Genomic DNA, 27,221 nt, shown 5'->3' with positions numbered 1-27,221 from the left:
GTTTCGTTCCATCAAGAAACCCCGTGATTGTCCCGTTACCTCACTAATCACAGTTAGGTTGGCTGACATAATCAGCCTTGCATGCATTGAAAGCCCGGGGGCCACATGCATGATGATCGCGCCGGTAGTTTATTATTTCGCTGACGACGGTCGTTTTTGTTCTTGGAACAGCGCTAGCTCTTCGAGGCAGGGATGGCGCACTTCCACCGCAGCGCCCAAGATATATGGACACTTCACGGGCAAGCGTATGTAACGAGAGGCCAAGCAGCCGCCTCACCGCACGCATGTCGCTCAGCAGCGTACATGCGTGCGTTCTTGCGGGCTTAACACAAACACAGGCGCTGCGGGGAGTGGCGGCATTCTTGTTGCGGTGTGGGAGATGGACAGTTTACTCCTTCGAGCATACGTGTGTAACGGGAGGCCTGCGGAAACGCCGCGCGCGAGTACGATGATGCAGCATGTCCGGGGTCAGTGGCTCGCGGGCCGATTTATGTGTGCGCGGGGCATGCGATTGCACCGGGCCAGCTGCACCGAGGTGTGTGAACTTCGAGCAAGAGGGCCATATGTGCCGTTCATTTAAGTGTTGGGCCGTGTGTCGCAAAGACCGGACTAGAAAAAAGGAGTGGTCACAGTGCGGATTGTCGCTGGTCCCACCTACTCTGAAAAGACGTGGCATGTGCAGGAACTTATTGGTAGAATTCGAGGCAGGAGAGGTAAAATAACGGTTCCGCCCCACTTCGCAAGGGTACTTAAAAGAGTGGGTATACACATGAGCGAAAGGAGGGGAAGCGAGCGAGCCGATAATCGGCCGCCGCTAGTCAATGTATCCTGCTTTGTTCCAATAAACCTGCGTATTCCTAAATTGGCCTCCCTGAGTGCAAAGTGTTGCCGGACGGCGACGAAGGCGCTTTGAAGAATCGTCTGCCTGGAAGTCCAGAGGAAGCAGAAATTGAACTCTGACTATCCTGAGTGGAGGTGCCCTAAGCCGCCAAATGAGGAACTGCGCTAACATATAAGAGTATTTTTGTGTCTCTGTAGGAATACGGGTCCAGATCTTACAAAAAAAAAAGAATAAAGCGTCTGACAAATAACGCAGTTGCCTCGTCGGGTGGATAACATGAATTACTTGCATGATAAATGGAGATGTCGAAAGCGACTTGCTCTAAGAGCCTTAATAGTGTCCTTGAATGAAAGCCATATTGCGTCAATTAGTATTGAGACACTATATGCAAAAAATTATGTTCTATCTTGTTTTATTTTTTCTGGATTTAATTGTTGTTCGTGCCAGTTTCATTTTCTCGTATCTTGTATATCTCATGGGCTGTTTCATATCTAGCGCACGTTTGTATTGTTTTGCTTGAGGCTTTTCTTGGTGATCTCTTTGGGGAATTAGTTTCCCTAATGCGCATAAGCTTTGATAAACGTGACCTCTCTTTATTTGTTCTTGGTCTTCTTTTGTGTGTAGTTGATCGCACCGCAGCTATTAAGACGATTGAGTTTGTTTCGCTTCACGTTATCATTCTTCAGTCATTGAATAATTTGTTGTAGTGAAAACGCCTGCCGCATATTATTTTCAGCGTGTTTTATTTTGTCTAAATAAATGCATATAGTACACTGAGAAGTCGAGCGAAGCCCAGCCAGTTAAGCGCAGGTCCGGGAACAAGACACTGTGGCTTTAATGGCGGGCCAATGTACAGCTGATTACAGTTCTAATGCGACGCAGGCAAGAAATGTCGGGAAATTGTGCAATAAGGCTGTGATTTCGGTGCCGAGATTGGGGTACGCGCAGTGCACGTCTATAGCCTTCGGGAATCAAGCACGCATACGAGTCGAGACGACTGTGAATAGGAATTAATTATCGAACCCCGCCGCCGCACCGAGGGTCTCGATGAGTGGTTCGTTGTGAAAGCGTCGCCGACTGAGCTTAATAACAAGCGACGGTAGCGAGCGGTGATCGCAAAAGGTCACTTGTGACATCAACAGGGCGACGCCGTATAGTAGCGAAGAAAAAGTCACAGAATGCTGGTAGTTGTGAACAAGAAGGCTGCTGCGGGAGTGACTGCGGAGCTATATCCTTACGAGCGCGCTGACTGACTGACACAACCTTACGACCTCAAGGAGCCACACCTGCGTCATCAGAGTCGCCGATTACAGTGGGTAGCACCTGGTTCATTTCGACCGCGTACGCGTGTACCAGCGCAAAGTGAATGATAGCCCGCAGGTACGAAAGGGCGTCACCACGAGCGGTACCAACGTCCAAAGACAAAAAAAAAAAAGCTCCCGCAGACGGGACCCGCGCGCGCCGCTCTACTGGTTCGGTCATCACCCGCGGCACGACACGGTCCGAACGACTCACTCGACCGACGCCGGCCGCTCGCGCTCAGAGCGGAAACATAAAAAAGAGAGCAGTGGAGGAAGGCGCGAGTGCCGTAATAGAGAGCGCACCCATCTGTACGGGCTTGGGGGGGAGAAAAAAAGATCAAGATGCAAGGCAAAAGCTCAAGGCCGCGCTTATTGGCGAAGAGAGCTTTTTGCAGAGTGTGTGTTCGTGTTTCCCAGGGCAACGGCGTTGTACGGCCGCATCGAGCCAGCGGCATGAAGGGGCGCGGGTGGGCGACCATCGATTCGGCCGGCCAGCAGCGCACCACTGCCAACTCGGCGCGGCCCAGATTATGCTGCTCTTCTTATTTCGGCGCAGCACTCTGCCAAGAAACCCGGCCGCCGCATGCACTGCGGCGGCTTCCGCTCGTGCGCGCGCTGCGAAGCCGATCGATGGGGCGGCGCAGCGAGACGCGCGCTGCGGACGCTGCGCGTTGAGACGGGGCTCGAGTTGTGGGGAGAAAGTGGGAGCGGGTGACATGAGGCCAAGTGAACATGCGCGCTGAGTAAGAAGACAGACGAAGGAAGAGAGTATCGCGTTGCAGCGGAAGCTCGGCACGACAATTGAATTGACCCATCCTCCTCTCTTTCCCACCGTTGCCTATTCGGAGAGCCGATCCCAGCGCTTGCGTGCGACACCCGAAAGAACAAGCGGCGACAACGCGGACGATAAATCGTAAATCGAGAGCGCGACATTGCGTCGGCGCATACGCGTCATTCCATCCGGCGCAGGGCCCATGCAAAGCTTTGGGCCCGAGGTGGACGTGTGTCGACATCAGCTGAAGATAGAGATAAAATGTTTTTAATGCTGGGTTAGAGAAGAGGCCGCTTCCGGTATTGAATATTTGCGACGTAATGCGCAATTTCCACAACAAAGTGATTGTGCTTGCATCGCAGAGAGACACATATGTTCCGTGTTCTATAGTGGAGCTGGCTTTAGGGTGGCTATAGTTTGCTTGCCAACTTTCACTTCGCTACATAAAGCCTGCGAAAATCATTGCCAACGTTCTTCCTCATCTTTAATTTTTCCTTATTTATTTTTGCAGGATTACGGTTCAGGTTTAAGTTCAGGTTCATAAGGTAACATAGGGCACGCTGTGTACAATGTGCCCTAAAATCAGTGCCTATTCAATCGCTAATAATTTACAGATCTGGTAGAGCAATTTTGATTTGTACAGCGAAGATAAAGAATTATCACTGCGTTTAAACTTGTGCGTAATGCACAGCGTCGTACTTAGATTCGCGGAAACGGTTGCGCAGCGTCGTCGGGTTTTGCTCAGAACTATACTCGGATGCGAGCCTCAGGCTAATCTCGCGTCTGTGACATGGCTGGATACTTTCTTCTTGATGGAGCCCCACAAAAAAAAAGATACGGTAATCAGAGCTGCGACACTTTGTGACGAAGGGTGGTGAGCGCGTGTTCAAGCTCAATAAATTTATCGCCGTCCGACTGGCTATACCATACTAAAACCGTGCCGTCGCCTTCTGCAGTCGTCTGACAGAGTTCGCGTGTAATAAGAATTCTCGGTTCCTCTCTTCCCTGATAATGCTTCCTGCTCAAACAGGTGCAGTTAAAGATTCCCAAGCACGCAAAGTTAACCAGGAGCGCTCCTACAGGGCGTCTCTAACAGCCCGCAGTGCAGCTTCGGAATATTAAATCCCACCAACTAAGTGATCCTACCGGTCACGTGTTGTACTTCCTTCAGTTCTGCAGCCTTCCCCGAAGAAAGCTAACGATGAATGTGGCACGCATCCACATGCATATCACGTCAACGCCCCTACAGCTTCCTTGGCTTCACCGAACGTGTTCGCGTCTCCGCTAGTATACACTTCGTTAATTACGTCTATCTCATTCTTCTCCCACGCCCCTCGAATTCAATGTGGTTTGTCACTCAGAGCACGACCACAAGCGACTTTATCCTCAGCGATAAGGATGGCGGCTTAGGCTGGTTGGTTTATAACACAAAACGTAAAACAAATAGTCCAAGCCAGAGAAGACCGTGAGACACGGCTCTGACCTACGATCGTTCGGATTTATTTCTAAGAGCTCAGAGGGGAGTAAGAAACGTTAAAAAGAAAAAGTGAACAAACCAAGAAAACTAAACTAGGTGCAATCCACTTCAAAGCCACAGGAAGCTAAGGGGTGTGCCGTTCTTCCCACAAGCAATCTCTTCTCAAAACAACGCTATATCCAAGTTACACTGTCCCAAGGGTTCCCGGTACCGTGCACTTGAAAACTTCGCTTGCCAAACAGGTGACCAACCACTCGAGCAGATGGAGCAGTGAACGGACAAAAGTCTCCTGGGCGACGAGGGAACCAAGATAGCGTGATCACGCCGGAGGTCGCTGTTATACAGCAGTCATACAGTCTTCCGCTTGCCTGTTGCGGCGTACCTCATGTTGAGTCACTGTTAAGACGTACGGCAGTAAACTTTTCAGTGCCACGGGCTCTTTCCCAATGGTTATGTTTTGTTCCTTTGTGTGTGTTCGTAAAGTACGCAACCTTTATGCAAGCCTCCCCATCCCCCCCCCCCCTCCCTTCCTCTTTCCGTTTCATTGCGAAATATAGCGCACGCGTTTACCGAAAAAACACGGTAATCCTGCTTTATTTACGCTCACAATGGAGCTCAAGAACACAAACCGCAAAAAAATGTTTTTAAAAAAATCGACATTGACCGTCGTAACAGCGGAGGTTGTGGTTGCGGTGATTATGCGACTTTCTCATCTAATTAAGAAACTGGAGGTTCCGCGGCAAATGTCGCATATTTTTTTATTGTTACAGTTCAAGCTTAGAAAATCTTCCGGGCGCAGTGTCTCATGTTTTTTTTTTTTTCCTTTCCTCCATGGGTGACAAATTGAGGCTGTGAGGATGAGGTATACGCTTTCCGAAAAATACCTGCCGCTCGGTTATTGAAAATTCAGCGACATTCCCGGGCAGCGCAGTAGCTTCGTCCTGTTATTTCGTCCCTCTCACAATCCTCCTCAACGGGAGCGTATAGAACCAGGCGACCAAACTTGGCCTCTGCTAAGCATGCTTAACTATTGCACAACACTCCCTTGTTTTCTAAGGCGCCGTTCCGATTATATTCATGCGGAAACTATATAGTGTTACGGTTTACACGCCAGTTGCACCAGTTCGCGGTATTTTTGGACAGCTTACCCAAAACACGTACACAAGAAGAACCGGAGGGACAACACAAATGGCCTCCTCGTTCTTCTTGCGCCCACGTCTTGCACGCCTTTATGCCTTTCCGTGCACCCATGAAGCCTTAACAACTTCCTCAGTTTCCTATCTTTCTAAACTTGCACCGCGGTTCTAGCCTCGTGCTTTCGTTGTCACGCCTGCAGACGCCGTCAGTGTCGCCGAAACATTGTCGGGCTACCCAAATGCTCGGCCAGCAAAGCGCCCCCCCACAGCGGCCGGCGGGAAGCCGCTCCAGTGGCTGTGTTGTACGCGCGCGCGCACACACACACACCCAGCTGCCGCCGGGGTCCGCGCCCGGGGCCGCCGAGGGCGCTGCACATGCTCCGCCGGGCTCCTCAGAGGCACAGCCGCTCCGACGGCTTCGTCCACGAACGACGACGAGAGCGCGCCTCCGTGGATTCGGCAAAGCAGAGCGGGCCTTCACCACGTGAGCTGGCCATTTTCGCTTGCCGCGTTCTCGTAGCGCGTCGCTGTTCCCTCGCATGCAGACGGCCTGTCGCGCACTGGACGACAGTCCTCGAGTTCGTTCAGTGCGCGGCACCGCTGTCCTAGCTTCCGGATGGAGGCGAGTTCCGCTTGTTCAGTTTGCGAGCGAGTCAGCTGATTTGGCTCGCACCTCGGAGTTCTGGCGTTTCGTCGTCGATTACGCCCTATCGTGCGTAAAGCTGAGGCAAACCGTCGACACACGAAGGGCTGCCCGTGCCCGGTATGCATTGTTTGTTTTGTTTTTTGTTTCATAAGGTCTCCGTTGTACGACGGAAATGCGCGAATAGCATGCTGCAGGACTATAATCATTCGAAAACGTATGCGCGGTTTAACGGCAGGGGTGAAAGAAAGACTTTACAGGACATGTACAGATGCGTCCGCCCTGTCAACACGGGACAGCGCCTGTCCCGTTCATGTCCCTTTGTGCTTTTTTGTAAGTTCTGCGCCATAACAGTCTTAAGTGTCATATAGCCTTCCGAATTTTGCAGCACCGTCTCTGCTCTTTTTTCGCCTCAACCCTTGAATTCACCGCCGCAAACAGAACGAAGTGGCGCCGTTCGTTACGTACCCGATAACGATCAATGTATCGCCTATTCATGTACGCCGTTAAAAGAAACGCGCGAAAAAATCCGCTGGTGAAGACACCGTTCTACCCCACCCTCCCCCATCCTCTTGAGGTCGCTTTCATTATGACGTGCGAAGGAACGCTTGCACCGACGTTACAGGTTCACAAAGCGGCGCAGATAGTCAGAACACGTATACGCCGATCGCAGAATGACAGCTGCGCGTTTGACCCGCCATGAATCCGGCTGGAAGCGGCCTGCATTCTGTGATGGCTAACCTGGTTGCAATATTATAGCGCGTCCGCCCGCCGGCTCATGCGATGAACGAACGTGCGTCCCGCATGCCATGCAGTTCATCGCGCACACTTGGCGCGGAAAGGGTGACACTTGAATAACTAGCACAGCTGCACCAATCTGTCTCTTCATACGCTGCGATTACTCTGGAAAGGTTCATGAATATTGTCAGGGGTATAAAGCTATTTAAGCGATGTATTTACAAGACGTACATAAACAGCAGCAGAGAATCCCGAGAGGCTGTTGCCACTTCATCGTCTTCACCGTCGTCGTCATTATCCTCTTTTCCCACTGTAACACGACCCCCGACAGAAAAAGCACCGTCCCGGTTCTTCAGACGGGGCCATCGGCGAGGGCATAGTAAGGCTTAAGCCGAGAGACGTGTACGACGTCAGCTGATGTGCAACCGCGGGTGGCATGACGGAGGTCACGGGGATTATCTCGTAAGTGACATTGGTCACTTGACGTAGAACGCGGTAAGGGCCTTCGTAGCGCGGAAGGAGTTTCTCGGAGAGCTTCACTCGGCGGCAAGCGGACCAAAGTAGCACGAGGGAGCCTGGTGAAAAGTATATATGTCATGATGGCGGCGATCTTAAGCATGCTGTTGAGATTCCTGCGATGCCAACAAACGAGTACGGGCAAGCTGGCGCGCATAGTCAGCGTGGGCGAGGGCGTCGCGGGCATACTCGGTCCTCGAATGCCGTACCAAGGGGAGTGAAGTGCCCAGTGGTAATACAGGGTCACGACCGAAGAGCAAGTAAAAGGGGGAATGGCCAGCAGTATCTTGGCGTGATGAATTATAGGCGAACGTGACATAGAGCAACGCCACATCCCAGTTATTGTGGTCGGGTGAAACATATTTCGATAGCATGTCAGTAGTGATCCGATTAAGTCGCTCAGTAAGGCCGTTGGTCTGGGGATGATAGGAGGTAGCCAGGTTGTGCTTGGCAGAACATGGCAGAACAGCTTGGCAGGATATCGGCGATGACTTGGGAGAGGAAAGTACGGACGTGGTCGGTAAGGAGCTGTCACGGAGCGCCATGTACTAAAATGATATCCCGGAGTAGGAAATCTGCGACGTCGGTTGCGCAGCTCGTGGGAAGTGCCCGAGTGATGGCAGAGCGTATCGCGTATTCAATATAGACAGCGATCCACCTGTTGCTGGAGCTAGACTCGGGAAAAGAGCCAAGGAGATGCAAACCCACGCGAAAGAATGGTCAGGTGGAATGTCGATCGGCTGTGAGTACCCGGCAGGAAGCATTGCTGGCATTTTGCATTGTTGACAGGGCTTGCAACCAGCTACATAGCGCCTTACGGAGCGTGCGAGGCCGGGCCATTAGAAGCAGCGGCGCACGCGGTCTAAGTGCGAGCAAACCGAAGGTGTCCGGCAGTTGGGGCGTCATGAAGCTCCCGAAGCACGGTTGAGAGGAGGTGTTGAGGAACGACAAAGGGAACGGGAGGACCGCCAGCATGAAAACTGCGTCGATACAATATCCCGTCGTTGAGGACGAACCACCGTAACTATGGATCAGTAGGAGCAGATTCCATTCGGTCAATGAGGATCTTCAAAGTAGCGTCACGGCGTTGCTCGTTGGCCATGTCTACAAGCTGGGAAATGGAAAGAACACTTGCGGAAGCGTCCGTGTCGATGTTGGTGGGCGTGTGTACAGGGTAACGGGACAAGCAGTCGGCGTCCTTGTGTAGGCGACCAGACCTATACACCACCGAATAAGAATACTCTTGTAGCCGCAGAGCCCATTGTCCAAGCCTCCCTGTGGGATCTTTTAAGGGCGAAAGTCAACAGAGGCCGCGGTCGTATGCTTGTGCGAGCAACCCCGAGGTGTCCGGCAGTTGGGGCGTCATGAAGCTCCCGAAGCACGGTTGAAAGGAGGTGTTGAGGAACGACAAAGGAAAGGGGAGGACCGTCAGGATGAAAACTGCGTTGGTACAATTATATGTGTACATGAAAATTACAGCCTCAGCATTTCCTTTTGGTGCAATCTGTGACTGAACCAAAGTTTCAAGGAATTTAGTTTAAACATTTCCATTGGTTTCTTCTACATAACAATCGATATCCGAGGCTGTAATAGTGCTATTTCGTGTCAACGTTTACTATATGTTTTGTTTCTATAGCTTTCTCAACGTTTTCAACTCGTATTTTTCTGCATTTTGAGACATCTCCCATTACGCGTTTTCGAAATAAGTGTTGTTTCTGTCGCTTAATAAACAACTCTGTGATGATTCTCTACGTGTGTTATCGGTACTATGTAAACGAATAGGTCGTGTTAAATTTCCCTGAACGTTCTGAATGCAGGTGTGGGCATCATTCGCCTGACGCTGGTTATTCATTCTGCTGTTCTTTCAGAAAAAAAATGACGTTTAACAGATGACTTACAGACGCGACTCAGAAGCGTCTCCCAGATTGAGTAACTCACGTGACGAAGCGGCGCTTCGTCAGTGCCGCTTCGCGTGTACGTTATCACAGTCATTGACCGGTTCTGAATGGTGGATGATAAGAAAGGAATAGAATCGAGCCAAAAGCATCCTTATATTATATACCGGCCCAGGCCGCGCCCATCGTTTTGGGGACCGACATAAACAAACACTATGAGGTGTAAATGAACCATAAGCTTTTCCTCATTGCCCATGGACTATCAAAAACCGCTAATTATATTGGTTTCTGCATAACAGTTCTCCAAATAATAAACAGGGGCTGAATTCATAAAGCTTTTCGTTTGTAAGTGTTCTTTGCCATGGTCGTTCGTCTTCGATAATGATAGTATATCCAGCAGCAGGATTGACTGTAATTTTCTCTTACGACCAGTTCTAGCGTAAGACTTCTTACTGAATACGAGCGCAGGTCCTTTTTTTTAATTCAGGAGTTTTATTCTACGGCATAAAGCGTACGTGTATGCCTGCATGTCATATGTGCATGTATACAACTTGTTGCGTTCGATGAAGTCCAGCAGGGATCTGTGGTGCGGACCATAAATCCACAGGTGTTAGTCAGGTGGGTGACTTCACTGCAGCCCCACTTATCACAGGTTATACGTGACTTTGAGGAATAATAAAAGAATTCACAAGATTTTCGTTCGTAAGAGCTGTGTGCCACAGTGGCCGGCTGCATCGATAACAATATCTTCAACATCCGGAGTCGCTTGTACCCATGCTCTTAAGAACAGTCCAACCATAACATTTTCTTTTTCTTTTTTGTAAATTCGGGTTCTGAAGTGAGAATGTAGTGATTTCTCTCTTTCTTTCTCCCTGCCCGCGCTTCCTGGCAGCCGACTTTATTTACATACGCTATCCTGAAAGGGAAGACGTCCGCTCCGCGTACACCGCGCTGTATACCGGTTTCGTTTCCAGCAGCTCGTCTCCGAAGAGTTGGTCGAGTCATTCAGCGTTTTGCCGGGAGCTCGTCGCGCTACCAGCGTCCGACGCCTAATGAGATGAACAGCGCACCAGCCTTATCTGCACGCAGTGCCGATACTCCGGTAATTTCCGACTCGTCATGATGCTGTCTTAAACGGTCTTAAAGATATGTCATCCGGAATATCTCTCGAGGTCGCGGTGCCGGCGATAAAGTCGTGTTTTAGGATGATCGATACAACCCCGACGCATAGATTAAAAAAATTATGGGGTGTATGATTACCAAAGCTTTTCGTTCATATTAGTGCTCTTTGCCATCGGCCGGCTGTCTTCTCTAAAGATATGACCACTATCAGGAGTTGTCATGAACTTTTATTATTCTAGCGCAAGAGCTTGCTTTTTTTGAGAATAGGGCCCTTGTTTTTCATTAGGCAAAAAAGGGTTGCGCAAGTTGACATGAGGTGACACTCTGTCTCGGTTGAACTGTATGTGTATACCTAATACAAACCTATTTTCCTGTTCTTTATTAAGTTCGCTTTTTGTAATATATATGAAGGAACTTTATCCGATGCCATTGTTGATTTTGCGCTTTTAAATGTTTTTTTTGTCATTTACTACAAGTTTTTATTGAATAGTGGTCCTTCTTTCGCCCAGGCGAGTGGAAGGTCGCGCTGTTGTGCATGCGTCAATCGCAGTGCCTGCGCAGTGTAAAAAATATTAGGAAGCTAAAGGTGGGTTGTGCTGTGAAGGCATGGCAATGTCGCAGCTGCATCATCTAATTAAAATTTGCTGACATTCCACGATTTAAAACACATGTTTGAAACGCGTATTCAGTTTCTGCGGGGTGCTATCGCCATCGCTATCAGCTGCTGCCGTTGGCTTAATTCGTACACGGTTACTTAATCTAAAGAGTTCGCAGTTCAAAAAGTTCAGTTTACGAAATGTCCAAACGTTAGCAGCTGCGGGTAGGGGCCGAATTCGCGAAGTTTCTCGTTCGTAAATGCTATTTGCTACTGGCCAGCCACCTTCACAAATCCTATGTCCGATGTCATGATTGTTTGCGCCAGAACATGTTTGTGAATACGGGCGCTGGTACTTCAAACTACAAGCATTTCCTTTCGCTACCATATAACGCTCCTTCACTATCGGTTGTCGGCACCTTCAACACTCTCGTCAGCTTATGTTAAGCCATTGTTTGCTTTCACTGGAACGATATGCGTCTGTCACATGGGCACTTATGATCGACAGTTAACACGATCCGCACCAAACTTTTCGAGCACTATCAAAACACGAGGCATACACCGGAGGTCTGCACTTGAGCGTGCTTGAAAATTACTTGTAGCAGCGCTCGATAAGCACCGAGTTCAACCTTAATTGACTCGAGTATGCTCGGGATTGTCTGTGTGAAAGGAACGTTTAGACTCGTTCGCGAATGAACCAGTCGCGAACTAGTGTCGGGACGAATCAGTCAGGCCCGTCGGTCATCGAGTGCATATCGTATGGCTTCCGCACGAGTTGGCAGCCCACCTGCACGCGGCAGCTAATCCAGTTACTGCTCATAACAACGTTGCGCTCATAGCTGCCACGTGATGCAGCAGTGCACTGCTTCGGACAGCAGGCAAATTGAGGATGCCGGTTCTTATAGTGAAACGTTAGCTGTTTAGCAACGCGTACACGAATAGCGGTGCAGCTGCCAACAAGCTGCGACGGCCAAGGACTCTTGCCGAACTCTGGCAGCTGGCCGGGAGTCGCGTTATGCGGTCAACCTCACGTCGACTCTACTGCGACGGCCTCCGGAGCCGGGAAAAGAAACGGGTCAACACAGTCGGCGTCTCCAAACATCGTCGCGAGTCGGCCGGCTATTGCGTCCGCCTTTCGAGCGCCGGAGAAACGCGCATCTGCCGGTTAGTTCTTGTGTACACATGCGTCCGCAGATCGTGCCCAGCGCGCATCACAAGGTAAGGGCCAGTCGCCCCGGGGTAGGGCGCGGGATGGGCGTCTGCAATGCGAGGGGATTCCCCCCCACCGATCCGTGCACAGAGCTGCCGGCGAGAGCCGGGGGCTTTGTGCGGCGCCGCGCCCATTGCAGCCCTCAGCCCAACCACGGCCGGGGAAACCTTGCGGACCAGCGCCGAACCACGCGCCGCCATGTATGCAGCTCCATTTGACACATAACAGTGCATCTCCAAATATAGCGCGCTTCTATGCCCCGTGTTCGGATATATACGGTGGCGACGCGACAGTCTTTGTTTACGTGAGCATCGGAGCAGTGGCGCGGCCTGAGCGCCTCATTAAAGCGAAGCTTTCTTTGGCTATGCCTTCCCAAGCGTTTTGCGTGTGCCGATCGGTTGCTGGGTTTCTCGCCTCGATGGCTCGGTGGGGTGTCTCAGCGCTCCCAATAGAAGCGTAGGGCAAAAAACAGCTGCGTGGTAACGCAATTGCTGTCGCTCAACAATAATTTCAGAAAGCGCAGGGTCCCTTAATCACGGTCCCCCAGAATAGCCGTGCAACAGCCGCATAAGATGACGGCGCTTTAAGTCGATATTTTAAAGAGAAGAATGAAAGAAAACACAGAGACACGCGCAGTATAGTACAAAACAGTTAGATATTCGCCCACTTTGACAATGTTCTTCGATAGTTTTACCGTAAATATTATTTTGATAGTTCTTCACCGACTGCGAGCGGGGATTGTGGCTTAGCACTCCCTCCCTCTATCTCTTTTTGTACCCTCTGGTAGCTGCGCGACGCGCTCCTGCACTCTGTCTCTGTCACGTGCATACGAGAGCATGACCAGCTAGGTATGTTTGATGCATGTCGCGCTCAAGCCTATCGATACATGACGTATAAATTACGTCTTGTCTGTAGCCGTGCATCACCTCTATACGCACGTCTGTGTATAGCATAATATATCCGTCGCTCCACCTATTCGGGTACCCAATGCACTAAGAGGGTCTATAACTTGTGGCGCTACATGAAACAGCCTCAAGTTGGCACCCTGCTGGCTGGTGGAACAGGGAGATACGAGAAGCGATCGCCGAATGACAGAAAGCATCTCGAGAGCATAGGCAGGCAAAAAAGGCGCAGTTGCCGCTGGATGAAGTGGCCAGTAAATGGTAAATATACCGGGAGAAAAAGTCTATGCTTCAAATACAGGTGCAAGCAAACATAAAAGGTGAAAGTGAACGTTGGTTGTCAGAAATGCGTGCGAAAAAGAAGGCCGCACCTAGAATATTTTGGAAACACATAAAATTATTAGGCAGGAAGTCAACAACAATACAACAACATATCCTAAACGAAGATGGAAGCAAACTGGTATACCAGCAAGTACAACAATCGACGCCAGCTACGATGAACCGGACACCAGGGACTATGTTTGCCGTTTACGCACGTTCGTCATGTCACGTGCTGGCTACATAAGTGACGACGATTTCCTGTCCGACTCCGTTAACAAGGAACTCGTACGCGGTTCCGAAATGTCGGATTATACATCAGACTTGGTCAGGGACCGTGATCCCCTTCATATCCATGCCTGACCAGACGAACTTTCGTCGAACCCTTGATTATGGAAGGGGAAGCGGTTTTAAATTACATCCAAAAAATAACAGCCGAATCTTACCAAGGCAATGACGAGGTTGTATTCGAAGAAACAAAGAGCATGAAAGAGAACCAGATGGAAAAGGAGCTGGTGCTGACAAATTTCAGCTGGAAGAAAGCCGAAGAGAAACTTTCTAAGCGCACAGCCACAGGGCTATAGACGAGGTTCCCGTTAGGCTGATTAATGAACTAGGACCAAAAAGTAAGGAAGCTCTCGTGAAAACAGTGGAAAAAACTTTAAAAGATAGACGAATGCCAGAGAGTTGGAAACAAAGTAGAATTAATTTAATTTTTAAAGGTAAGGGGGAGGAAGATAGAATTCACTCGTCTAGACCGTTGACTATTACATCGGTAATACACAGGCTAGTAATGCAGGCAATCAAATTGAAGCTGCAAGCATGAGCAGAGAATAATGGCATTTTGGGAAAACTTCAGAATGGCTTCAGAATTATCGGTAGGCGTTTGGATGATAACTTATTTGTTCTTACTCGGTGTATTGAAATATCAAGAGTAGAAAGCAGACCGTTATATGTGGCCTTTTTAGACATTACAGGATCCTATGACAACGTAGACCGCAACATCTTGTGGGATATTCTGGAGGGGGAAGGCTTAGGTGATGATTTTCTACAGCTTTTGAGAGAGATTTACCTAGAACGTGCCGTTTGCGTTGAATGGGAAGGGATGAGGAGCGAGCAGAAAGTTCATATCAACAAGAGACTGAGGCAGGGGTGCCATTTATCCCCGCTGCTGTTTATGATGTACATGGTGAGGATGGAGAGGGCACTAGAAGGAAGCAATATCGGGTTTAATCTCTCATACAGACAGGCGAGTACAGTAGTAGAGCAGCAGCTTCCAGGTTTATTTTATGCGGACGACATTGTGTTGCTGGCTAACAAGCAAAGTGATTTGCAATGTCTGGCTAATATCTGTGTATAGGAAGGCAAGAATTTAGGTTTGACATTTAGTGTTAGTAAATGAGGTGTTGTGGTATTCAATGAAAACAGGGTACAGGCGGTGGCAATACAGGGCCAGGAAATACCTCCGGTGACAGAATATAAATACCTTGGTATATGGATAAACGAAGGCAATAGATATGGAAACACAGGAAAAAACAATAACCGGGAAGGGGAAGAGAAATGCAGCCATAATGAAGCGCATAGCGCTATGGGGATACAATAGGTACGAGGTGCTTCGAGGTATGTGGAAAGGTGTAATGGTTCCAGGAGTTACTTTTGTAAATGCGGTTGTTTGCTTTAAATCGGCGGTACAATCATGACTCGATGGGAACCAAAGGTCAGTGGGTCGCCTCGCATTGGGCGCTCACGGGAAGACTACAAATGAAGCTGTGCAGGGTGATATGGACTGGACTAGTTTTGAAGTGAGGGAAGCTCTTAGTAAAATTGATTATGAAGAACGGCTGAGGAATATGGAAGAAAGTAAATGGGCTGGGAGAGTGTTGAGGTATCTGTACAGGAAAAACATTGATTCACAGTGGAACAAAAGAACTAGGAAGCTTACCAGCAAGTATGCGGCCTGTAGGGTGGGCAACACAGCAACTAAGAACGTCAAGCGGAAAGTCAGAGAGGCTGAAATAATCTCATGGGTGGCGGCAATGGAAAAGAAACCTGCCATGACTAACTACTTAAGAGGAAAAAACGAAATCAGGAAAGAAACAATTTATGATAACTCAAAGGGAAGCTCATTACTTTTTGAAGCGAGATAAGGATGCCTTAGAACACGCACCTATAAAGCGAGATATAAGAAAGAAGAAGAAGCATGTGCTTGCTGCGGTAAAGCTAGGGAAATGATGGTGCATGTGTTATTAGAATGTGAAGACATCTGCCCGGTGGTCGATTTAGGCACCACTGGCCTCCGTGAAGCCCTTGGGTTCATCTAGAGCAAGGGAAAAGTAAACATGTCCGCAATAGAGATCAGTAAGAGGTGATTGGAAGATTGGTGGAATAAAGGTAGGGAAACGACAAAAAACGGAGACGCACAGAAGCAAAGTTCTCAATAGGACGTCAGAAAATGTGGTTGTGGGAGTTCATAGCGTTTTTTTTTTTTCTCCTTTTTTTTTTTTTTTGCTTGGGTACGACATTAGGCAGTACAATAGCAAGAGCTTGATGGCGCAACCCACCGCCCCGTTCCAAAGGGGACGCTCATAACATCCATCCATCCATCCATTCGTCCGTCCTTCTGCACCGTATACCTGCAGCGCCTGTCACATAGTCGCATATATAGCCAGTACGTAAGCAGCTGATTGCAGGGCTTTGTTCTGGATTTCATTTGGCATGTGCAATAAATGCAGCTGTCGCCCTGAATTCGGCTCGTAGGAAACGACTCAGACGTATGCATGTTTGCAGCGAGTAGACAGGCATTGAGATAGAGCTTGCCGACGGAAAAGCAATATGAGATGCATCAGTAAATGTACTGGCTCGATATCGCTTTGCTCATCATTTAGACAAGATGTATTTGTGCTGCAGAAAAACCGGCCACATTGATGATGTTATGGAGGGTAAGATTTCTGAAATTTGTCAATATCTGCGCCCTTCGGAGATTCGTCCGTTTGTCGTTAGGGTAGTTCTTGTTTGCTATAAGCTTTGACGCGCAAGTTTAAGATAATTTTGCTGAATTTCGTCGCACTGCGCATGAAAAGCGTGGGCGGCACCGTTGCATAGAGAGCTATACTCCGAGGAAACGCGGACAGTCGATGTACGCTTCCAAGTGACTCCAAGCGCAAAGCATATAATTAAGGCCGAAATTTCACTGCGCCATTGAGTGGATCTAAGAGCGTGGTAAGTTCTTGTGGGTGTCTCATCTCACATATTCCCCATTACAAGCTTCGCTGTCGATCGTCTTATAGCGCGAGAGTGCCCATCTTTAGATGTCTGGACGTATGCACCGTCTTCTTCAAAGTAAGGACACTGCGCCCACAGAACAGGCGTCGCTTCAATCTCTTGTTCTGCAGTGGCTTAACTTGGTGAACGTAACTGACAAGTTTTCGTCGACGACAGCGCAACTTTTCTCGATATCTGACATATTTTGTTCGAGGGCATTTGGGATGAGAAAAATATAGTTGCGTAAGCACCTGGCTCACTCTTCGATGTAAATAAGAAGCAAACAGAAAAAAAGCAAGAGAAAAAAAGACGTCGCATTGGAACCTCCAAAGTGTGTTATAAACTTGTATCACTGCGTAGCATCGATCAAGTTCCATCGCGCGGCGCATTTTATGCGCACTGTAAAAAGAGCGCTGAAGGCCAAGTTTCATTATATATATATATATATATATATATATATATATATATATATATATATATATATGCTTTCATTTCCATCCATTTAGCATTTAGCAGTTAATAAGTACATGTGATTCCCCCTATGCTGTGCTTGGTGTCTTTGTTGGCTTCTTATGATATGACTACTGAAAATCGGGCCCACAGTTTCCTTACAGCAAAGAACGTGCTTCCACGTACCTCTTTTTCATTTTTCACGCTGCTTAAGACACAAATCGTCCACATTGACATTGTCAGGAGCCTCGAGGATAAGCCGTGACGCCAACCAAACTCCAGACACTCGCAGGTGCGGGTCCTGTGTGCTCACAAAGTCATGTCTCCGAGGCTGCAAACGCCCGCGAAAATTCTCTACTGCAACGTAATAAACATAGCTACCACGCGCGTCTTTAGCTCCTGGGACCAGCGTATACTTAATGAAAATGTGGGTAAAACTGACTTTGGAAGTTTCCTTTGTATACATTTGGTGGTAGACCATGAACACAAGGTGGTCGTGTCCCTCGAGGAAAACGCTCTATAAAGGTCACCGCACATACGTTGGCTCGAAACTCACTCGTCGCCTGTTTGCCGTTCAGGTGACACCTTCCGACTTCGTTGGCAATCGCATGCGTGGTCCGCTTCGTTCACTTCACCATAGCGCGCTTGTGCTCGTCTTTCCATCGAGGTTACATTCGAAGAACGCCACAGAATCTTCCTGGGTCGGCTATATATACCGCTCATACGCTCACATTTCATTATGTTTTGACAGCCTAAAGAATACAGTAGTTTAGTGAGTTAGTCTCAATTCTGAACTACGCCGTTACTGTTCCTTTGCGGGCGCATGTCGCACCCTGCGAGGAAGTCGCCCTAACTGATGATAAATAAATGTTTTTTTTTTCTCTCTCTCTCTCTCTCTCTCTCTCCCTGTTATTCTTCTGATGTATATACCTCTTGTTCGTTTTATGTTTCCTCCTGTACTCCGATTCTTGACATGTCTTCGAGAGCGAATACTCGCCGTAGTTGAGGATCATCATCGTCGTCGTCGTCGTCGTCTTCACTATCGTCATCATCTGGAAGGGCTGTCTTTGATGAGTTTGATTCCTCCACCTCGTTATGTCACCACATGACCTCCTGTGACCGTCTCTTCCGCAGCCTCGATGTCTTGCTCGGTATTGTTTCGCTATAGCTCCTCTCACGCCGAGCCCGCGCTTTGCTTCGCAATTCTGCGCACGTAACCTACTGAAATACTTAAAGAAGGGAATTGCGCTAAAAAAGACACGGACGAGTAAGGACATGGACGGGCGCCCGTCCATGTCCTTACTCGTCCGTGTCTTTTTTAGCGCAATTCCCTTCTTTAAGTATGTACGACCGACTCGCCCAACAACGTGCTCTCCCTACTGAAATACGGTGCATTTTACAGTCGAGGGCCGAAACGAGCGGGGTGACACTGGATGCGCAGGAAGCGTTGCCACGTTTTCGCTAGCACAAGTGGGAGCACAGGTGTGGAGCCAGCGCGAGTGTATTTTCCTCACTTAATTGCTCTCGTCAATGTGTACATAAATGTATAAGGTCGCGCCGCCGTATACGTTTAGAGTATAGAGTTTCCTAAAACTGACGATCTTCCGGGAGCCTGATGGAACAGGGAAGGGGCTCTCGCCACGACGCTGCGGCCGCTGGAAAGAAGAACAAGAAGGATAACGAGTGGAAGCATTGGCACACTGAGTGACACGTTCTCCATTCCTCGAGCAATTCCAACAGAATTCCAAAGCGAGTCAGCGAAGGGGAAGTCCTGCAGCCCAAGATTCCGCGAAAATGCCGCGTGCGTATTCGGCGATCTGAGTGGCACGCTAACTTTAACCGCAAAAGACGGATGTTCGCAACCCGTCGGATATAGAAGACATTCGTGGTGTGCTGAAAGATACCATTCGCTCCACTGCAATGCTGCGAAATGTGAGTAAACGGGCGGCTTTCTTATCATTAATATATATACAGAGAGAGGGGGGGGGAGAGAGGGGGGAGGGAGAGAGGGAGAGAATAAATAAACGAACGTTTGTACTTTCCCCTTTCAATGCCGGTCGACTGTCAACTGAACGCAGCTTCAATCGTGTATATATACTGTGTGCCGACGGTGAGAACGGAGCGTTTACTACTGGGAAGCACTTCCGCGTTGCTTTGTCCTCACTCCCAGCTTCAGCGGATAAGACAGAAGTGGTAATCCTTGAGAAGGCAGGTCACCGCGTAAGATGTAAAAGCGTTCGGCCTTTCGCGAAACAGAGAGCATACGTGTACCGGTGCACGGTCCTTATAGCTGAGCAACGTTGCAGGCGGAGTGGATCTCGCCGAAAGCAAGAGCGAACAGTCGCCGTGTACGCTGAGCAACAGAAGAAGCGAATTGAACGCGCTGAGAAATGCGGTCAGTTGCCTTTAAAACCACGTAAGGTATACTGTTCCGTCATGGGTGCTCAAAGAAGCCCTTAGGTGCTTTGTTCTACGAACGCCTCTTATTCGACGCCCGAGACGCAGGGCGACAAATTCATAGAGCTTTTCGTTTGTAAGTGCTGTTTGCCATTGGCTGGCTGCTTTCGCTAATATTAGGTACACATCCCGGTTGGCGGGCTTCCGTTCTTACGAACGCTTCTATAGCTAAATAACTTTCTTGCGAATACGGGTCTTAGATCCGTATTCACAAAGCACAAGCACTGACCAATCACCTATAGCGGACATATCTTTAGTGAATGCGGCTAGCTATACCGCTGTCCCTGTACTCACTTTGAAAAAGAAACTGCATGCCCACATTTGAGGAATTGAGAGAAGCCGAGTAGTCATTTTTTTTTTTTTCAACAATTGCGCAAGCTCAGATTACCGAGAAAAATAGACGACGAAATTAATTTAAAGCGTGTTTTTTTTACGTCATGTGCTGGTGTAGGTGCAACTGCGGCCTATTGTGATGATGCCGCCCGTCATACGGTATGGGTGACTTCGGCGCCCGTATACCCAGGATGAGCCTACAGCGGCAGGAAGCTTTCAGTGTTTGAGCAAGCAAGGAGCAACTATACTGCGTGCTCGTCGGCAGCTTCGCACGAATCACACCTTCGGCGCGATCGTTCGCTCGTTCGCCTTCGAAGCTCCGCCGCCCACATCTGCAGATACCGACAGGCGTGCAGCATTCAGTCACTTCTGAACCGATATGTGCCGAGTCGGAGGAATCTTTCAGCGTACTTCAGCAAGAATACTCATTCTTGGAGGCGGAACGCTGTAATGCTACGTCGATCGGACTGTCCACAGACGCACGAAGGCGGCGCCCAATGGTTTCAGGCACGGCGCCGCATATGGGAGAACAGAAAAAAAAAGAGAAAGAAGAAGGAAGAGATAAAAAAAAAAGAGGGGGGGAGCATTCGCAGAAAGGCGATGTCGTGCGTGCTTGACTCCAGGTGGTTGCAGTGCCGAGACAACACGTTCTTTTTCCTTAAACCCACAGCACAGTCTGTCGGTAAGGACAATGGCGTGGTCGGAGCCCATAAAACATTTTTCTTTCGTATTTTTTTTTCGTTTTTTTTTTTTCTTTTTCTACCACCGCCGCGAGAAGTGCGGGGAACGACTGGTCCGCAGGCGCGCCAGCGCTGGCAACGTGGTTATTAGCGGTGCGGAAAAACTGTCATTTGGACCGCAGTTGCACAGCGAACCTGGACGCGGACGCCCGTTTCTGGGAGATATCCAAGAATCGCGTTTCGATCGACCGCGCGCTCCTTGGCAGAGGCAGCGTCGGCCGCGGGTAGCTGCGGCAGTCGCGGGACTTCCCGACGAGTGCAATGCACCAGGATGCGGTGACGGCGGCGGCGTCGCACTCTGTCCTGCGAACCGTCTTTCCCACACGGCCCAGCGAGGCGTGCTCACCTGGCGCATGGGACTGCCGCGGAGAAGGTTGCAGCACTTGTCGTGCGTCTCCGTGAAGAGCAGAGCTTACAACGCCGCGGGCGATGCTTATGGAGAGGAGCGTCCTATCAGTCGCTTTCTAATTGGTTCAGAAGACGTTCGCTTTTGTTATCATTCCTGATCAGTGCCAGGGCCGGAGAGTAATTCCTCTTACCGTGCTATTCCTGACCCTTTGGGTCCGTATTCAGAGAAAGGGGGGCCGAACTCAAGAAGCTCCTCACTCGTGATAAAACCTACTTGTCATATGGCCAATCACCTTCGCTAAATAACACGTTCGCCTACCGTGTGAACGTCCAGTGCCTCTTCTTACGAACCTGGGTAGAGTATACGAACTTCTTTAAAGTTAGCAACGAGGCGTCATTCAGACATGTCGTCGCCAAAGTCTCTCCTGCAGACGTTTCGCTCGTTCTATTGGTAGACGGAGCTCGACGACCCTCTCGATGTTCCTAAAGCGAGAAAGAGAGAGGGAGGGAAGAGAGAGAAAGAGGTAAAATATTACTTTTTTGCCTTAGGGATGAAGACGAGGAAGGAGGAGAAATAGACGGAAAGACAGGGAGGTTAGCCAGTTCTCAGACCGGCTGGCTACCCTGTGCTTGGGAAAGGGGGTAAGGGGAATAAAATATAATATAAAATACAAAAGAGACATTACAAAAAGAAGGGAAGAGGAAAAATAAAGGAGAAAAGGAAAGGAGAATACGTCACTGCTGAAAGTCTGTCTCTAAGACCAGACCTCCGCAAGAAGCGCAACAACGCTTTCAAAGCCTTCTGTGACGAGGACGGTCTCGGCCAATGTCGCAGGACCCTTTTACGCGACAAAGGGCGTTTGTCAAGACTACTTACTTTTCTTGAAAGTTCTTTCCTGCGCGCACTGAAGTGGGGACACTCACATAGAAGGTGGGCGATTGCTTCCTCGCAGCTACAGTTATCGCATGTAGGACTGTTGGCCATTCCTATCCGAAATGAGTACGCATTCGTGAAGGCCACGCCAAGCCACGAGCGGCACAGAAGCGTCTGCTCAGCTTTAGGTAGTCCTGACGGAAGGCGGAGCCGTAGATTCGGATACAAGTTGTAGAGACGAGTGTCGGTAAATTCCGTCGAGTTCCACTGTGCGAGTGTAAGCTCACGTGCGAGCGAACGAAGCCCTGTAGCTGCGTCTGTTCTCGATAACGGTATAGCTACACAGTGGGGAACATCACGAGCAGATCGGGCGGCCTCATCTGCACGGTCGTTTCCGTAGATGCAGCAATGGCCCGGTATCCACTGATATGCTATGTTGTGTTTTTTCTCTATTACGGGGTGATGAAGAAGTCCTATGTCAGTGACTAATTGCTCATTCAGTCTGTGACGAAATGGCGACATAATGCACTGGAGAGCGGCCTTGGAGTCTCTAGAGTAGCACGGAGGGCGGCGTGTTCTGCAGCTGTCGATGGTATAAAATGCGATGGCTTGCATTTTATGGTGACGGACGTCACGGGAATAACCAGTGCTCCTGCGGAGCTTGCAAAGAAACTTAACCATTTGTGTAAATGTGAAGGGCGTCCGCTGTGTTTCTCATGCAGGAGCAGTCGTGTGGGAAAACATATGTCCACGATTACAGATGAGGTTGACTCGTCCTTGAGTTGGAAAGCTCTAATTTCGGCACCGACAGGGCCGAAGTGGACAAACGACAAGCGCACTTACGAGAATTAGTGCAAGTAACTTGACATAAGTGATTAATTTGCGGTTGTGTACCCACACACACGCGCACACACGCACGCACACAAAATACGTTTGCGGAGCAACTTCCGTTGATAACTAGCGCGGATGATGGAAAGGCGGCCGTGACGCTTCGGCGCCGCGCAGTCGAAGCCCACGGGCGGCGACGCCACTCGACGCTCGCCTTGACGCCGTCGCTCGTGTCTACGCCGCGACGTCCGCATCCAAGATGGTCCGCACGCTCACTCCTGTCAAAATGTCACACTGTAGCATCCTCAGACTCACCTGTGCTATGACCGTAAAGAAAAGAAAAGAAGAAAAACACTTTGAGATTAGCCCGGGAGATCAATCAGCTAAATAACGCTACCAAGGCATGGACTTGCAAAATCGTCCTTATATGGGGAGAGCGTGCACCGCTGTTTTTGATGGCATAGGCAGCCAATGATATGATCCCTCATTCAGCGTTCATGCTAAACCCGCTTAAGCAACATCGAAATTCCGCCGGTAAAGCCCTCTTAAATTCTCGCCGCTCGGTCCCTGGTGTGTAGCGAGGGCGTTTTGTAACTATTTCTCTATAACTATTTAGTCGTATTTTCGGAATTTATTTGCGCAGCTGTCAATGTACAGAGAACGTGTACGGTTAGCAAACATGTTGTGCGCGGTCCGAAGGATGCGCCCTTTGTCAAGCTGTGTGATCAGCAGAGATAGTTTCATAGCTCGCTTCGAGTGTCTGTCGGTGCGCACCTCTTTTGCAGGTGCGCACAGAAGTCGGGTAGGGCAGTCGATCAGGCCAGTCAGGCTTAAGAACTATAAGGGAAAGCTGTCAACTTCCTTCTACACTGACATGACTGCCCGTGAGCTGTTTAATTCTAATTTCGAGAGGAATGAAAAAGAGGTCATTTATTTGGAGGAAGATATGAGACGTAGGTGAAAAAAGTGAAGAGAGGCCGTCCTGAACTTATAGCGCAGTGTAGTGTACACGCCAGCCTGGCACAGGCCCGGGTGAGAGGGGACGGGGAGGCAAAGGTGGAAAGAGGGATGGTGATAACATAGAAAGAGGATGCACAAAAGTGGAGACAAATTCAGCATTCTCTTGGTTATAAAGAAAGTCCGAAAATATCCGTCATAAATGTAATCCTAAAAGCCACGGGGTCCCAGATCTTGGCTTGTGTGACTGATGCAAATGAAACTCCAGGAAAATGTGTAAAGGAATGACTATAGTGCGAGGACTTCTCCTGAATGAGCAGCCACGAAGAGGCTTTACAGTAAGGAGCTGATATAAGTATAGCTCCAGTTCGGCGAGCAGTTGCACGGTGCATTTAGTTGCCGGAGTCTCGAGACAACCGATAATCACGCGCCTTGATTCTGGCACATGGTTCAGCAGTTTCTCGACGCTTTCATTCTCATTATTTCGATCTTCTTGCATGCTTGCCTCGGGCGGAATTAACTTTCTCCATCGAGACTGAGAACGTTAATGTGCGAAAAATGGGTTCAGTATGGAGCCCTCAACCAGTGCCGCAAAAGGGGGTTGCCGGTGATGCCTGTACTTAGCGCACAGCTCGAACTTTCTGCGGACTCTCTGCTACCGGGAAGAAGAAAAAAAATTACAAGTTGTAAAATCTGCAGTCAAATTCGCGAACCATTTTGTTCGTAAGTGTTTCTTGCCATTGGTCGGCCGCCTTCGCTAAGGATTTGTTCCCCATTAGGATTGGCTAGAATTTTCTCTTACGAAGAATTCTAGCGTAAATACTTCTTGTGACTACTATAAGTGGAAGCGGTCGGCCAATAGCAAATGGCTGTCACGAAGGACAAGCTTTGCGAATGCGGCCCGATAAGTTTTGTGAAGAAGGGCTTACAGGGGGTATTTATTCACAAAACTTTTCGGACTGAATTCACGAAGCTTTTTGTTTGCAACAGCCGTTCGCTATTTACCGACTGCTTTCACTTATAGTATGGCACACATCAAGATCGGCTGGAATTCGCTCTCTTACGAGCAGATCTGTAGTTTGTGAATACGGATCCTCTTTCGCAAGTGCCGCCCGAGATTGGCCTTCGCAGCGGCGTTCACCTCTTTATCACGGTGATCGATATGTGATAATCGGTGGGCACCCGAATGCCAGCCAATGAGCTAGCACTCTTAGGAAAGAAATGTTTCATGAATGCCTGCCTTTGCGTCTAAATAACAAAGCTTTCCGTTCGTGAGACGTGTTTGTAGTGGCCCGCGGCCGCCTTCACTTTAAGTAAGTTCGCTAACAGCTGGGATTGGCTGAAGCCATATTTTTACGCACCCCTCGTGCATGCAAACTTATTTACGGTTATGGCCCCAGTTTGCCGGCCAATGACAATCAGTTCTTATCACCTAACGCACAGTGAATTATTGTTTGCGTTCGCTACAGCCACTTCGTATTCTCAGTGGCGGCCTGTCCAACAATCTGCGTTGATCACTTATTCATGCGTTAGCATTCTTAGGGTACTTCACGGACTTTCCGGGGGCTAACTATCTATATATGTATCTACATGTACTATTTCTCAGACTACTATGTTGGGCTAGTTGCTGCATAGTTTAAAAAGGATGTGCGGTGCAAGATTAGCATCAACGGAAAAATATGAAAGGAGACAGAAAGAGCGCTTTTTTCCGTTGATTATAAGCTTGCGCCACACATCCTTCTTAACTGTCTATGTATGTTTGCACCTAACTGTTTTCCCACTTACCTGGGTCATTGTGTAGACCATGGTCAAACGGTTAGAGCATCGGTCTGCTGTGCTGAGGGAACAGGGTTCGAAACAAACTGTTGGACCCACTTGAGTCGCTGGGTATATTTGTGGCAATGTGTACATACGGGCCACTCTTGAACCAACCTCTTTCCCGCCTACATGGGTCGCTGTAGATGTGGCATTGGGTATGCACGGCTCTTCAATGAAACTCTAACGCCGACTTGGAGTACTGACTTGTGCCAATCGGTGTGTGATGGTCTTCAATGAACCTCTTGATGCCAAATTGGGTCACTAAGTATGTGCCAGTAGGTGGGTGACGCTATTCAATGAACGTTTTAGACAGTAATTGGGGTAATTAGGCATATGCCTCAGGGAATGTACCACCCTAGAATGACAAAAAAGACATCTTAAGTTTATCCGATGCTGAGCGGAATGGACCCCACGTCACAAGGGTTCCTCAAGGACAGTAACCCGACGCTTTAGCATGCTGCGCCACAAATGCGCTGGGTGCGTACTGCTTTTCAATGAACGTGTTTCACACCAAAGCTTCAGCGGGCTGCGCCATGAGTACACAGGGTTTTTGGAGCTCGTCAATGAACCTCTCGCCAACTTGGGTCACTGAGTGTATGCCACTGGGTGTGCGGCAAGCAAGTGAGTAATTCTCAGCGTTCACGCGCACCGGCGCACCACGCTTCTCGTCTCGGAGGCCACGCTCGGACTCCTCGGCAACGCTGCTAGCTGGCTCAGCGGATTTGGAAAGAGGCGCGATAGAGGAAGCCGATTGCCGCATGACGCGTTTCTCAGCGTTCGCACGCACCGGCGCGCCATTCATTTCGGATGACACACGCAAGCTTTGCGGCGGCACCACGAGATGGCGCTGATTGTTCTTAGGGAAGCGCGAAAGAGGAGCCCCGCTGCAGTACGCGCCTCGTAAGAAATTGACAGTCACTTTAGCATACGCTGAAGAGGATGAAGACGAAAGCCGGCGTGCTCACGATACATTCATAAAATTACTTTGACATTCTCATTCGAATGCGTTGTTATTTCCTATTACTTGTTTTCTCTTTACTTGTTTTTCTCTTTTTCGGTCACGTAGACATCGCCACTGGTTCTGCGTGGTTAATGATACGTTAGAACGGTCGCGGCAAGTCTATGAAGACCATTGAGACACATATATGGTGCCTTCTACTTTCTTGTAGCGCAGGATGAATGAGAGGGACATGGAAAGGCAAATTAGACAAACACACAGCGCCCCCAACTTTTAGCTACAGATTTATTTCCACTTCTCGCAGGCATACTTATACTCCTCAAAACGTCATAAGACACGTGTACATTGCTTGGCAAAGAACAAAACAGGGGAAACCATACGCAGACACTTTTGTGGCCACACTGTTTATTTAGAAGGGTGTCCGCTCAACGCGAACAGCTCTTTTTATGCAAAGCATATTACGAGAGCTCAACCCAGCTCCTCAGGCGCGGCGGTGTCGCCTTCAATACCACGTGACACCGTGACGTGACGACAGAGGAGAAACGGGGCTCCAACTCGCGCCGTCGCTCGCGGCGTCGCGGCGGTATATAAGCAGCTGCGCTTGCCTCTGCTAGACACTAACGAGGTGAGATACCTCCTGGAGACAGAGCTGCTCATTGGAATGAGAAGCGAAGGTTGCGGCGTGCTACAGAGACTGATTTTCTAGGTGGCTTTGGCTCAACTCTTGCAAG

The 27,221-nt window shown here is 49.2% G+C and overlaps 1 protein-coding gene across 7 annotated transcripts in view; it reads left to right on the top strand.

Moving 5' to 3' along the window:
- Positions 1-27,221, top strand: part of raw — a 276,295-nt gene that overhangs the window by 142,405 nt on the left and 106,669 nt on the right. For 3 of the 7 annotated variants that reach the window (XM_065437367.1, XM_065437352.1, XM_065437360.1), the window contains exon 1: positions 5,888-6,011. The exons of 2 other annotated variants lie outside the window; for them this stretch is intronic. In XM_065437367.1, coding sequence (XP_065293439.1) covers positions 5,903-6,011 — 109 coding nt within the window. In that variant the 5' untranslated portion in view covers positions 5,888-5,902. Of the gene's footprint in view, positions 1-5,879; positions 6,012-27,221 lie in introns of those variants that run through there. 2 more of the 7 variants (XM_065437412.1, XM_065437439.1) reach the window with 1 other exon arrangement.

Source organism: Dermacentor albipictus, chromosome 1, assembly GCF_038994185.2.
Source record: "Dermacentor albipictus isolate Rhodes 1998 colony chromosome 1, USDA_Dalb.pri_finalv2, whole genome shotgun sequence".
NCBI classification, from domain to species: Eukaryota; Metazoa; Arthropoda; class Arachnida; order Ixodida; family Ixodidae; genus Dermacentor; species Dermacentor albipictus.
This window is presented reverse-complemented; position numbering and strand designations above follow the sequence as displayed.